The sequence below is a fragment of the Podarcis pityusensis genome, assembly GCF_964106645.2.
Source record: "Podarcis pityusensis genome assembly, chromosome: 5".
Lineage (NCBI taxonomy): Eukaryota > Metazoa > Chordata > Lepidosauria > Squamata > Lacertidae > Podarcis > Podarcis pityusensis.
This window is the reverse complement of record NC_138032.1, coordinates 77,841,949-77,855,376: the sequence shown is the minus strand read 5'-3', so window position 1 is coordinate 77,855,376 and position 13,428 is coordinate 77,841,949. Positions and strand designations below refer to the sequence as shown.

The window sequence follows — 13,428 nt, the reverse complement described above, 5'->3', positions numbered from 1 at the left end:
ATTAAGCTGTATTTAAATGAAACAGTTTAACTATAGTGCAATTAAAATCTTGAAAATATCAAAGGACAGGCACCTGAAACTTGCTATGAGTCTTGTTCTCTACCCTATAACTGAAATGATGATCTTGGAGACCATCCAGTGTCAAAGAGGGCTGTGCCTAAAGACAACACCTTATATTTCCCAAAGAAAACAGTACCACTCATTTATTTTAGTAATAAATGGCATGAAGCTCTATACTTATGAACACCTCCATTTGTTGTTCAAATACACAAAGGCAGAACCCAGGGGGGAGGGGAGAAAAGTAGAGCAAGACTAAGCTTTTTTAAAAAAATAAAAAATAAATACATGTTTGCAGCTGACCCTTCAAACAGGTCATGTGATTCAGAATAAATTCAAGGGGGGGGGAGTATACTCAAGCATATCTAACTTTTGGCTTCTTGAGTCAAGGACGTTCTCAGCTTTGAAGTTCCAAACACTTGACTAATGGTGGTGCTTAATCAGTTCGCTCTCTGTATGCAAGCAATTAAGGTGAACCAAATCGGTTGGCAGCTGAGCAGCTATTTCAGTCTCCCACTAATACTTTTAATCAACTACAAATAAATTGCAATTTCAAAGAGAAGCAGGTTGAGATGCTTAATTTTGAAATATACTAAATAATTAACACAGGACACTGGCTTCTAACTACAGCATTATCAGTTCCTGATAAGGTCACTGGGAAAGATTTCACCAAAAGTCATGCTCTTATAAAGTCAAAACCACTACAGGAAATTAAAGGCTTGTAGATGTAACTATTGGGATGCGGGTGGCACTGTGGGTTAAACCACAGAGCCTAGGACTTGCCGATCAAAAGGTCGGCGGTTCAAATCCCTGCAACGGGGTGAGCTCCCGTTGCTCGGCCCCTGCTCCTGCCAACCTAGCAGTTCGAAAGCACGTCAAAGTGCAAGCAGATAAACAGGTACCGCTCCGGCGGGAAGGTAAATGGAGTTTCCATGCGCTGCTCTGGTTCACCAGAAGCGGCTTAGTCATGCTGGCAACATGACCTGGAAGCTGTACGCCGGCTCCCTCGGCGCCGCAACCCCAGAGTCGGTCACGACTGGACCTAACGGTCAGGGGTCCCTTTACCTTTAGATGTAACTATTATTTGGTTTTACTACAAACAATCAGATTTTAACTATTACAATATTTTAAATTCCATTTTTGGGAGGAGGGAGGCGGAAGGCAGGATGTAAATTCACATACCCACACCTGAAATAGAAACTTGACATTAATATACATACAGGGAGAGAAAGAGAGATGCAAGGCACACTTTAACATTCTGAACTGCCCGCCCTGCCATTATTTTCAATCCTTGCTGCAGAGTTTAAAATAAGCTGTAGAAACCCAAGCAGCAATTAAGTGGACCAGGAAAGAGAAATGTCATGTTAATTTAATTGTTTTATGCAGTTCCTTAAACCAGACAAGAATCCATAATCATAAATGCAAATCCGATCCAGTATTTGCCTTTCAACAAATCTAATAGGCAAAAGAAATATCGGTAGGTGATAAATTCATTTAAGAAACCCTTTCAAATTGCATTTTCATAATAGGCTTTCTATACTTCTCTTGCAGACAAGTACAAAATTATGTTGTACAAAATTCAGTGTATAAGACTATGGACAAACCTGCCATTTGCTTCTCTCTACAGTGAATTGTCTCCATGTGAATGCTAACTGCAGAGTTGCTACAAAGCCCTTAACATTTCTGAAATAGACCACCTCAAATATCAGCTATTCCTATATATAATAAAGTCAGATGCATCTGTGGATTTTGTGGGGCGGGGGTTTCCCACGTGCATAAACTATCCACTACTGCCACCTAGTGTTTGTTGTGAGGTTTCTCTTCCAACTGAAGTTGCTGAATTATTTCAGCAAGGTAATTGGCTTCTTAAAACATGATGCTGTTTCTAGTTTTTAATGAACTGCTGCTCCAACAGTTTTCCAGGGGTCTCTGTGTTACACTGGTACCCATAAACCTTTTGGACTTCAGCCTCAAGCTCTGTCAGCAACTTTTATGACCATGGGAATCACCAAAACAGATAGATAAAAATAGAGATTTCTATACAATGAAATCATCCTGTTTGTATATCCTGTTTCTGCCTGTGCAATGGAACTTCCCCACTCCTCCCCCTGCATGTATACCAAAGCTGTTCTTGGGGGTTCCCTTTGGAAGAGAGGAGTGGAAGGGGAAGTTCTGTTGCACAAGCTGAAGTCCTTGTGTGACTGGGATGGACTTTGGCTGAAACAACCCAAAAATCACACTTTGTAATGAAGTAATAGTAATTTATACAAATATATGCATTAACACTTAGTTCTGTAACACTGACCAAACACAGTTTCTGTTAGACTGAGGTGTTTTTATCCTGTTGCACCACAACATTGTTTGCTTGGTAAGGTACTACGAGGGTGGAACCCCTTCAAGAAAAATATGGAAGGACATAAAAACTAAACTAATACTTTAAATGGGAACTTGATGGTCTTTTGGGTTTATACACCATAATCACGTTCAATATTTAAATGGTGTAAACAATGCTTATATTAAAAGGTTGCATTTATAACCTGGCCTGCTAATCTCATAATTCCCAGAAAGGGGTGTGAGACACTTGGCTCCTCCACAAGGTGCCCATTGCTATGGGCTGCAACAGGATAGGGATGCCAAGGCACACAGCTGTACATTTGCCCTTCCATAGGATTTGTCTTCATCTACCAGAAGAATCTACTTACCCTTCAACCCTCTGTGAAAAACTCACATAAAGTATTATCAGTTTTTCTACTACCCATTCATACCAAAGCAGTAAGAGTAGGGTGACAGAAAACCACAAGCCTAGTGAATGTAATTGACTCAATCTGACCCTGGGAGCATTTCACCAGACTGGATTGATTCCCTTTAAAACAATGTTATGGAGAGAATGTAGAAGTATAAATAAAACGTATCCCCTTTTACAATAATACTCCTGCGGGCCAGATTCATATGTTAACATGGCAGCTACCGTAAAGTGATTCTCATTCACTCTCACACATTCATTCATATATTCATTATATACACACTTTTTTACCTGTAGAATATCTTCACTTTATTAGAGGGTAAGCAGCTAACACACTGTCTGTAGATCTTGTTATCATCTATCTGTAGTTCAAGTCCACATTTTGCACAGCCCGCATAGGTGATCTGAGTAAGAGAAGCAAATATCTGCTGCAGTGAAGTTTTATCATCAAAGACAAGTTGTCCATGTGGAGAAGAGGCAACAGCAAACTTCAACTCTGAGATGCAGGCTTTCACTTGGATCATTCCTATGGAAACATAAAGGAGTTGTCTAGTCTCTTCTGCTGCCAAGAAAACAGGTAAATCATTATTGCCAACTGAATAATGGTAGCTACTTGAACTATCATGTAAACTAATTTTAATCTTATTCTAATCTTAATCTTACAGTAAACCCCATTGAGTTCAACTGGATTGTTTTTAAGGTGTGTTAGATTGCAGCCTAAACAGCTCTTCTTCACTGAACCAAATTAGACCAACAAGGACACAGGGAGTGACACTTGGAGTTCTCTTTTCCTAATGGTCCATATACTTCTTGAAAGAGCATTAAACATATTTCCCTTTGGGTTGGCATTCAATCACCAGGACTGCACAGATGTGGGACAACTCTAATTTAATTAGATACTTGGCATTGTGTGCTCCTTTTTTATTTTTAATTGCTGTAATTTGCCCTCTCAAAGCTCTTCAGTACAATTTAATAAAGGAGCAAGAGAATCCCACTCCCTTAAAAAGAGGGAAGAAAAAAGAATGAAAATCTCACCAGAACATTTCTCCTCCAGTAGTGCAGCAAGAGTAGTTATACCCATCAGTGATCTGACATCCTTCTGAAACTTCTCTTTGAACTCAATAGCTCTTCTATCATCATCGAAGAGGCACTCCAAAGATGTCCATGGTGTTGTATGCAATTCGAGTTCACCAGAGATAGGACTGTGTTTTACAAATAGGTATTTGAATTCCCATATGTGGTCTAAGAAGAAAAGAATAACTCCACTTAGAATTTTAGATTCTAATTCCTTGTTAATAGCCACAGAAAACTTTGGCTGGAATAGTGCACTTTCAGAGATGATGAAAAAGAGGAATACCTTCAATGCTGTGTGCAAAAAATAAATAGATAGCATTTTGAGTGTTTACAAACCAGATAAATTTGCCTAGTTTACACAAACATCTTGCTTGGGAGATGCTATGAGTGGTGGAGGAAGTCACATCAGGACCAACCCATCCTACTCACCAAATGCATCTGTCCCATGTGTGAATGTAAAGCAGGGGTGGAGAAGCTGTGGCCCTCCAGATGCTGCTAGACCCCAACTTGCATCAGTCCCAGCCAGCACGGCCAATGGCAGGGATGCTAGGAGCTGTAGTCAAGCAACATCTGGAGGGCCACAGGTTCCTCAGCCAATGAAAGTTTGCACAGGGCCAATGCCTTTAGAATCCAAATCACATAGACCAGGGGTCAGCAAACTTTTTCAGCAGGGGGCCGGACTATATTTTGAAAAAAATAATAAAGAACGAATTCCTATGCCCCACAAATAACCCAGAGATACAATTTAAATAGAAGCACACATTCTACTCATGTAAAAACACCAGGCAGGACCCACAAATAACCCAGAGATGCATTTTAAATAAAAGCATACATTCTACTCATGTAAAAACATGCTGATTCCCGGACCGTCCACGGGCTGGATTTAGAAGGTGATAGGGCCGGTTCCGGGCTTTAGTTTGCCTACCCATCACCATAGCTTTTCACTTTTCTTGAGAGGAATCCTATTCGGAATAAGGGAATTTCCCTTAAAAAAAGGAAAAAGTTGACAGCTATGACAATGACATAGACACACAACATATGGTCAATTCCCACACAGGTCACGTATTGCATGGTTTGGGCTTGCTCCTATTGGATGAATATTTCATTACAATCAAGCTGAGAGAAGGCAACCGCTAAAGGTCTCCTAGTGTACTCATAGCTGGGAAGAGATTTCAATTTCCTGGCTTACAGATCATGACCAAAACTGCTGCCCAACATCTCTTTACAATCCTTGCAACAAAAGATAGTGGTATTTCAATTTCAATACATATGAACACTTCTTTATATTCAGAATAAATGTTACTGTATCTTCTGAGGAATGTGCTCAAGATTACGCTCTCACATACTTAATATATTTATAATGAAATAATGGCTTGTAAATACTTTGATTTCCAACAGAAATGACCTCTGTATGCTGATCTATTTTCCTATGCTCAGTAGTACTATGAATGACCACCACATGCTGCTCTATGGTGAATCAGTCATAATGCTCAGTTGTCATGACCTACAGCCCTGGTTGGCATGAAGTGAACTCCTGATCCTGGTAGTCTTGATAGGAACATTTAGGGTTTTTCAACAGAGATAGATATTTGGACAGTTAAGAACACAAGTCTTATCTTACCTTCCAGATATAGTCCTTTAATGATTAAACACAAATTGTTTGAAATTTCAAATTACTCACAAAACTAACTGTAGACTAAATTGCAAGGTTGAATGACAAAGAAGGGCACAATGCTAGATTTCTTTGCCTTAATTTAACAAAGCAGAGCTTGAAATAAATGCTATAAAAAGCAGTCAGCTACCTGCAGTTGTTTAAAGAGCAGAAATCTTAATATTTTTGCACAGGGACATACAAGATGACCCTGCAATATACATGGACATATAGCACATAACGATAGGCAGTTTGCTAGTTCTAACATAAGTCAAGACTACTGTGTGAATTTGTGTTGCTTAACACAAAAGCCTTAACTAGTTAGTAACTATTTGGAAACAAACTGAAACAGTTGCAAAAGTGATTGATATTGCTATTTCAGAAGTAAGAAATCAGCCATATATTTGACAGGCATTTGTATTATACAGTATGAGATAGCCATTTCAAACAAAAAGGAGATTAGGGTCAAATGATAACATACTGTTTGCTCCCTTCTGTTGCCCTATGTCAATGGATTACACAAAGAATTCCACAAATATTGCATTAAACCAAGTAGTGACTTTTTACCTCTTTTCCTTTGAAGCTGAGGACAGTGAGCTGATAGAGCGCCCCATAACACCAAGCCATAATGCTGGTCCTTCATCTGTTCCACTGTTAAAATAATTTTTCTTTTTGTTTCTCCTTTGTAACTGTATGTAGATTCTAAAGATAAAATATTGCAAACGCAAACATGATTTATATAGAAGTTGAGGGGGGAGTAGTTGAGGGTGCTGATGTTAAGTCAAGCAGAATTTTGACACCTAAAATTATATGCAAGAGGGGAAAACTATCAATTCAGCTGAACGTGCACCAGGTGAAACCTGGTTAACTACACCATATTAAACAATCATATTTTCAGAAACTATTATGAACCACAATTAGGAAATGGTACAAGTTAATGGTTGATCATTTCCTGAAAATCTTTTCCCAAACATTGAGTGACCTGGCCCCATCAAATATATTGTATTTATATGCTGTTTTAGACTACAAGACAATGAACTACGTTTGGTTTTGACCTTCCCCCTTTGAACAGCAGATCTCCATGCCAGATCACAAACTATGTACTTTGAAAGTCCCCTTGGTTTTGAAAAGGGATTACTATGTGGAACATGAAGGGATGTTTTTTAAAAACAAGTCTTTGGGCACATGGAATAAGCCATATAGTACTCTGCATCCTGGACATAAAAGCTTCCTTTCAAATATTTGTATTAACATGCTTAGTGGCTGTTTTCTCTCAGACAGGTAAGTCGGAGGGAGGTATCTTTTCAAGGTCTACTCTTAGGTTTTTAAAATCTGTAGCTAGGGAACTACCATGTCCACCTTATTCTTTTCAATCTTAAGATACAGCCCCAGTGAAATATAGGATTAAAAAGTCAACTCACCTGATAGCACGGTGATGTTGATAATTTTCACTATTGTGTGCACCAATCTATCTGGTTTGAGCTGATCTAGTTGAATATGTTGTATATTATTCAAAGTCTGGGTCTGCCTTTGGGGGAGAGCTTGAAGATAGGCTTGCTTGGAAGACACATATGCCAGCAAATCCTGGAGAATATTAACATCCACTATATGCGAGACTAGAAAAGAACATATATAAAAATTTTAAAATATCTCTAATTTTTGGGCAGGGGGGCTGTATGTTTCACCTATGGTAATCCCAGACCAAAATATCACTTGCAAGCATAACTAGCAATGTTCTTAACTTAATTCAGAAATAATAATTTAAAAATTATGTACTACTTAATGCCAAAATAAGCTTCTAAGCAGTTAGAAATAAATTTAAAAGATATATCTTCAATGCAAATACAATCTCAGAAGTGATAGTTAACTAAGTTTTACTCAGGGTAAGCCCATTGAAATTAATGGACCTTAGTCATGTTCGTGAATTTCAGCGGCTCTACTGAGTAAAACTTAGTTTAATACCACTCAGAAGGCACTCATAAAGGCACAATTTGTACATCAGGGTAAAACATAGTTTTGTTCCTCTCCACTAACCAGTGGGAGCAACAATCCATGTTGTTGTATCCAAGCTTATACCATAGCTTGTTTCATCCAAACAAACCTTGATTAGTAAACCAGACACAAACCTTGATAACACCATGGCTTGTTTGCTGTGGAACAAATCATGATTCTCCGGGGATCATGGTTTGCTGCTACTGCTAGCTAGAGGGAAGGAATGAAAGAGCCTTCTGCAAATCTGCCATGTGGTTTACCATGATGTGTGAATGCTGCCACTGTGATTCATGTGTTTAAAAAAGGCATCATTTATCTGATGAGTATGGTGTGTTTATTCAGGATTTTTTTTTATCACATTGGCCCTGTTCAATTTCTTTCTACAACAGCATCCTCAGCTCTTCTCAGCAGCAGACAGAAATTGATGCTCAATCATATCACCTGCACTCATGCCTTCCCTGAACCTAATGTCTGCACATAGATTGAAATTCAGGTTGATATTGGGATACAGAGGTATTATTGGGGACAGCAGGATAGGGAAGAAAGTAACTGGACAAGCATATAACATGCACATTTCATGTAGAAAAATGTTTGATTGAGCCATAGGTATGCCACACACATTCTAGTGCTCCTCGTGCATTAAATATTTGGATTAAATTTGTCTGAAGGGTATGAACTTTAGTAAAAGAAGTGATATTGTCAGGGAACTGCCATCAGAACAGGGGCAGGAAACAGAGGGGCAGTTGTGTTACAGGGAGCCTCCAAAAATCTTGCGAAGCAGTTCCTCTTCCGGTGATGGGGAAAGCCCCACCTCCAGTGGGGAAGAGGTGAAAGGACCAGAGGATGCTGGTGGGAGCCTCAGTACCGCTCCTGGCCAAGCCGGCCAGGAAGGAAGCATGCCCCTTCCGTCACCCACCCTGCGCAGAAGTCTAAAGTGCAAAGAAGGAAGGAAATGGCTGGGCGTAATGGGACTTTTATGTTGGGGTAGGTCCAGGAAACAAGCACTCCCGGATTCTGCTAGCGATTGAGGTAGACATGAACTTGTGGCTCTGCCCTGTAAATAGTTTGTACTAAAATAAAACCTGTAAAAGACAGGTCTGAGTCCTGCCTAGTTACTCACGAGCAACCACCACTGTCATCTGACAGATACTATGCAACCATTTCAAGAAAGTTTGGGAAATACTAGATTTAAATTATTAAGGAAATCATGAATTGGGACAAGAGTTCACTGTATGCAAAGTATTAAAGCTCACATTTGTTCTGATTAATAGTCGAGCAGCTTCCAAGATTCAATAACCGACTTGTGAACGTTGAATGCAGCAATATTTCCCCATTCCAGCGATTCTCATTTATAATCACATCTGCAACGAAGAGAAGAAACCTCAGTCCAGGTCACCACGGGGCGGGGGGGATGGACAACGATGACACAGACATATCCCACTTCAAATCTACAAACTGGACTAGCCCCTGTTCAAAAACTGAAAGCCACCACCAAGTTGTTCAAGCTTTGCATGACTTTTTAGTCTGTCTGAAGTGGGCAAAGATATGGTAATATTAAAAGTCCAGCTTTGAATCCAAATTTTGGCTTCAAAACACATTGTGGAGAACCCTTCACCACTGCCAGTTTCTGTTAGGGCGACAGTAAATACAGTTCTGATGGGGGAAAAGAATGATTTTTCAAAGCTGAGTCTTCGGAGATAGCATAAGAGTTTTGCCAAGCCTCCAATCCATGTTTTTATGAATTGAGCCACCAACTGTTTTCTTTCTCCTCCATCATTGTAGCAAACACTGATCAGCACTTGACCTCCCAACAAAAATCAGAAACTCACTTCAAACCCTGACTTTGGAGGGCAAACACTAAATGCTTTTCAATTCCAGTGCAACAGCAAATCATGCTTATTGTTAAGCTGCAAACTGACAGTGATGCCACATGCGAGGGAAGGAGAAGTGAGTGCAAAGGTCGTTTCTGATCATCCAAACTGAGCAGATGCATGTTGAGAAAAGAAAAATCCCTTATTTAACTGTACGCCAATTCAGTTGCTGCCTTAAATCAAGGCAGTATTAAAAAACAAATGCGGGGAGCGGAGGGAAATAGATTATGCATTATGATATTGTTTGATAGAGGTTTCTTGGATGTTCCTAATAGCTAGAAAGCATTAATTGTAGGGTGGGGCTGGAGAGCAACTCCTCTACCACATCTCTATAGCTGTAGTGTGTTTTTTATAAATGTGCTTACAATAGGGAATGTGTTTCAGGAGACACTTAACATTGTACCCGAGACTCAGCAGAAAGGTATATACCATCGACCAGTTCACTATCTAAAATACTTCTTATGGAAAATGTCAAAAATGAACTGATAAGCGCCATTTTAACCCTCACCTGTGAATAGTACGATATCGCCAGGAAACATTGTAAGTGACCAAAATGCTGCTGCTCTCCACAATGCAATCTTTCGTTGTACTTCAGACTGATCAAAAACTACGACTGTGGCTAGGGGGACTCTTGAGGACAGTTTAGATCCTGGCTTTGTTTGTATTTCTTTAATATGGCAAGGATGTAGAACTGTGACTAAGACGGTGTACTTCTGACCTTTGCATAAACAGTCTTTAAGCAGGGATGGGTGTTTCAAAACTTTCTTAAACCCTGAAATTCTCAGTTGCTCTATTTGTGGAACTGCACAAACTGGAGAACAAATCAATTTGGCTTTCTTTGATTGCTGTTGGTCTCCAAGTGTAATGTAAGTTGCCGGTGAAATATCTTCAGATGTTTGAGATCTTTTAGCAGTGTGGCTGACTTGGGAACACAATATTCCTTTCTTCCATGGTTCAATATAATGTACCTCTTTCTTAGGTTTATCATCAGATGAACACAAATGGTCTGTAGGCATATCAGCATTTTCTTGAAAGCTATTTTCTCTCAAATATGAGTTGCTTTTCACGGTACTATCAAAGTCAAACAGTTCAAGAGAGCTATCTGTATCAGTGATATTTGCACACAAACCACCATTTTCATTTAACTGAATATGCAATTCTGTGGATGCTTCATCTTCCCTACAAAGTCCATCCAATTCTGTTCCACTTGCCTTTGTAGATTTGCTTTGTGTTTCATTTTGTCCCACAGCATGCCCTCCTGAAAGAAGAGCAACTTGGCTTGAAGTCAGAATACTAAGGAATTCAGTGTCTGTTGAAACTGGAAGATTTGAACACACATTTAGTGGTTTTCCAGTCTTTGATTGTTTCATTACTTGTGGGAAACATCCCTCCAAGTATTGATTCAAGAGCTGGTAATGAGCACACGGAACATCTGATGGTTTCTCATCCTGTCCTATAGACTCCAGACCTCTGCTAAACTTTTCGGTACTAGAAGCCAAGGGAGGAATAGTAAGGTTATGCATCTTACTGGTACCTTCTTCAGCATCTTCAGATTGCTTGCTTGGTTCACCTGTTTTTATATCTGTGAGAAGCTGCTGATATGGAAGGTGCTTAGCTTCATTGCTGAGTAATTTCACTCTTCCAGCACCAGCTCCACAGTCTGTCAAAATAACATCAGTCAGCCCATATTCTTTCCCACCATCTGGGGGGAAGTGATCTTTGGACTGAGCAGTCAATTCTGTATCATTCGGTGTCCGATGATCTACATGTCCAAGAAACATACATTTTCTAGTACAAAGTTTAAAAGTGTCCTTAGGTAATGAAAAGTAGAGTTTCTGCCATTTTTCAGCAGTAGATACTGAAAACCTCTCTTCTTTAGACGTCTTTAATGAGGCTGGGAGGCTAGGCGCACCAAAGAAAATATGAATTTGAGGTGCTGCAGACATGCTGTTCTTTCAGTTTTTTGATTATGAAGAAAATTTTAATATAATAGTTCATTTAACACACAGTGCTTAAAATGTGACATAATCACTCTTCATTTTTCAAACAATTCATTAAAGGTTAGCAATATTAATATTTCATACACATTACCCAAATAAAAAATTCCATCCTACTGATTTTGGAAGGTGGGTAAGTATCCCTAATAAAACATTACAAACTGAGATGTATCATACAACTGAAAGACTTAATAACGGTAGTTTGTGTTTTAAAGAGCCCAGAACACTATGGTGTCCAACAGCCATTTCTACCCATGTGACTTTTATGGGATGCTCCTTATTACTTTTGGTCCCTAGCGAAGAGTCACAGTGAAGCTGGGAAACATGCTTCAACAGCATCAGACTTCTTAAGGGATACAGTACAATTGTCTCTAAAACTTAGCTGTGTTTGTTAACTTTTAGTTAAATATCCAGGTTTATTAAAATGCATGAAGACAAGATGACAACATAACCAATGAAATTTTTCAGTCATGTTTCTATGCTGAAATATTATGATTTTCATATTATTCAAATCAGGATGTTCACTGCTACTTGGCACTTTGGACATCAGCTTCTGCTCACATCTGGCATTTTATTTTTTTTAAGTGATGGCGAAACATGCACAATCATGAATGCTTCCACTTGAAATCAGGAGCCCAAGATCTCCGATACGTATTCCAGATTTTTGATCTTCTGTAAAATATTTTTAAAAAACAAGCACAACGCTCAATAAAATTCTTAAGCATTTATTACTTAACACATAAAACAATTATTTATATTCTATTTTCCTTCTTAAAGAGGAACTCAGAGTAGGTTACAATAAGAAACATTTGCCTCTCATTTTATCAGAAAATATTTAATCCATATTCTTAGTTGCCTGTCAGGGAACTGCCATCGGAAGGAAGGGAAGTGAAAGGGCTCACACAGGTTGGGAGAGACTCAGCAGCTGAAGAGGGAACCAGTAGGGGGAGAGGAGCTGAGCTGAGGGAAAGGGAGCTGGAGGGATGGCTCAGAGACACTTCCAGCGAAAACAGTGGGGAGGTTTCAGGACCTCCTGTAGGGACACCCACTCCTCGCCGGAAACTGTCACGCAGAGAGTCCAGAAGACGTGTTTCCGTTAAGGAGCTTTTATGTTGGAAGCGATTCCGAAAGCAACCACTGTCGGAATCTGCCAGTGACTGACGGAGCCATGTTTAAGGGGCTCCGTTACAGACAGAGGTTTGCAAACTTGACCAAACTCTGAGGGACTAGGATTTTACACACAAGCAGCTCATCGTCCCATCACAGCATTCCGACAGTCTTCGTGAGCAGCTTGTGCAGGAGAAGGCATCATGAGCAACCCAGCCGGAACCGGAGAAGCAGGAGCTGGAGCGGGTCCAAGCCTGGAAGAAAGGTACCGGGTGTTGGAGGTCCAGCTAGCGCTGCAGACGGCGAGGCTTGAGGAGAGGAGGGCTCAGGATGCAGACAAAAAGGGGAAAGACACCCAGCTCGTCAGAAAGGTACCAGGATTGGTGCAGAAGTTTGGGGGGGAGCCCAAAGACTATCATGGCTTTCGGACAGAGATGCAATATGCCCTCAATCTGCAGTTTGATGAATTCCCTGACGAGGAATCACGAGTGGCTTTCGTGATTGGGCATCTTGAAAAGGGGGCGAGAGACTGGGTTAGACCCCTGATGGCAGCGAATAGTGACGTCCTAAAGGACACGATGAAGTTCTTTCGCGCCATGGATCTGATGTTTTCCAGCGATATTGAACAGGGAGTGGTCCGCAGACAGTTAATGGCTTGCAAACAGGGGAGCCGATCTGTCCGTGAGTACTGGACTGAGTTCACCATGTTGATCCATAAATTGGGGTGGGATCTATCGGCGGAACCCATTCAAATGCTCTTTGAAGAAGGGCTTTCTTCGGCTGTGAAAGACGAACTTTCCCGGGCGCCCAGGGCGGAGTCTATGGACCAGCTGACCAAATCAGCGCTGACCATAGGAGCGCGCCAGGAGGCGAGAGCATTGGAGAGGCGGGAAGGGAAGGGGGAACGTTGGAAGGAGTTCCGCATTCCAGACATTC

At 40.4% G+C, this 13,428-nt stretch overlaps 1 protein-coding gene and 1 long non-coding RNA gene across 8 annotated transcripts in view; both read right to left on the bottom strand.

The window, feature by feature from the left end:
- The window catches only part of SHLD2 (shieldin complex subunit 2), a 35,207-nt gene that overhangs the window by 3,464 nt on the left and 18,315 nt on the right, over window positions 1–13,428 (bottom strand). For 6 of the 7 annotated variants that reach the window (XM_081004930.1, XM_081004925.1, XM_081004926.1 and 3 more), the window contains 6 exons: window positions 9,897–12,057; window positions 8,771–8,878; window positions 6,947–7,141; window positions 6,093–6,227; window positions 3,836–4,042; window positions 3,092–3,326 (listed from right to left, as the gene is read on the bottom strand). In XM_081004930.1, coding sequence (XP_080861056.1) covers window positions 3,092–3,326; window positions 3,836–4,042; window positions 6,093–6,227; window positions 6,947–7,141; window positions 8,771–8,878; window positions 9,897–11,334 — 2,318 coding nt within the window. In that variant the 5' untranslated portion in view covers window positions 11,335–12,057. Of the gene's footprint in view, window positions 1–3,091; window positions 3,327–3,835; window positions 4,043–6,092; window positions 6,228–6,946; window positions 7,142–8,770; window positions 8,879–9,896; window positions 12,058–13,428 lie in introns of those variants that run through there. The other variant, XM_081004931.1, reaches the window with a different exon arrangement.
- The window catches only part of LOC308477000, a 46,656-nt gene that overhangs the window by 21,970 nt on the left and 11,258 nt on the right, over window positions 1–13,428 (bottom strand). The window lies entirely within an intron of this gene.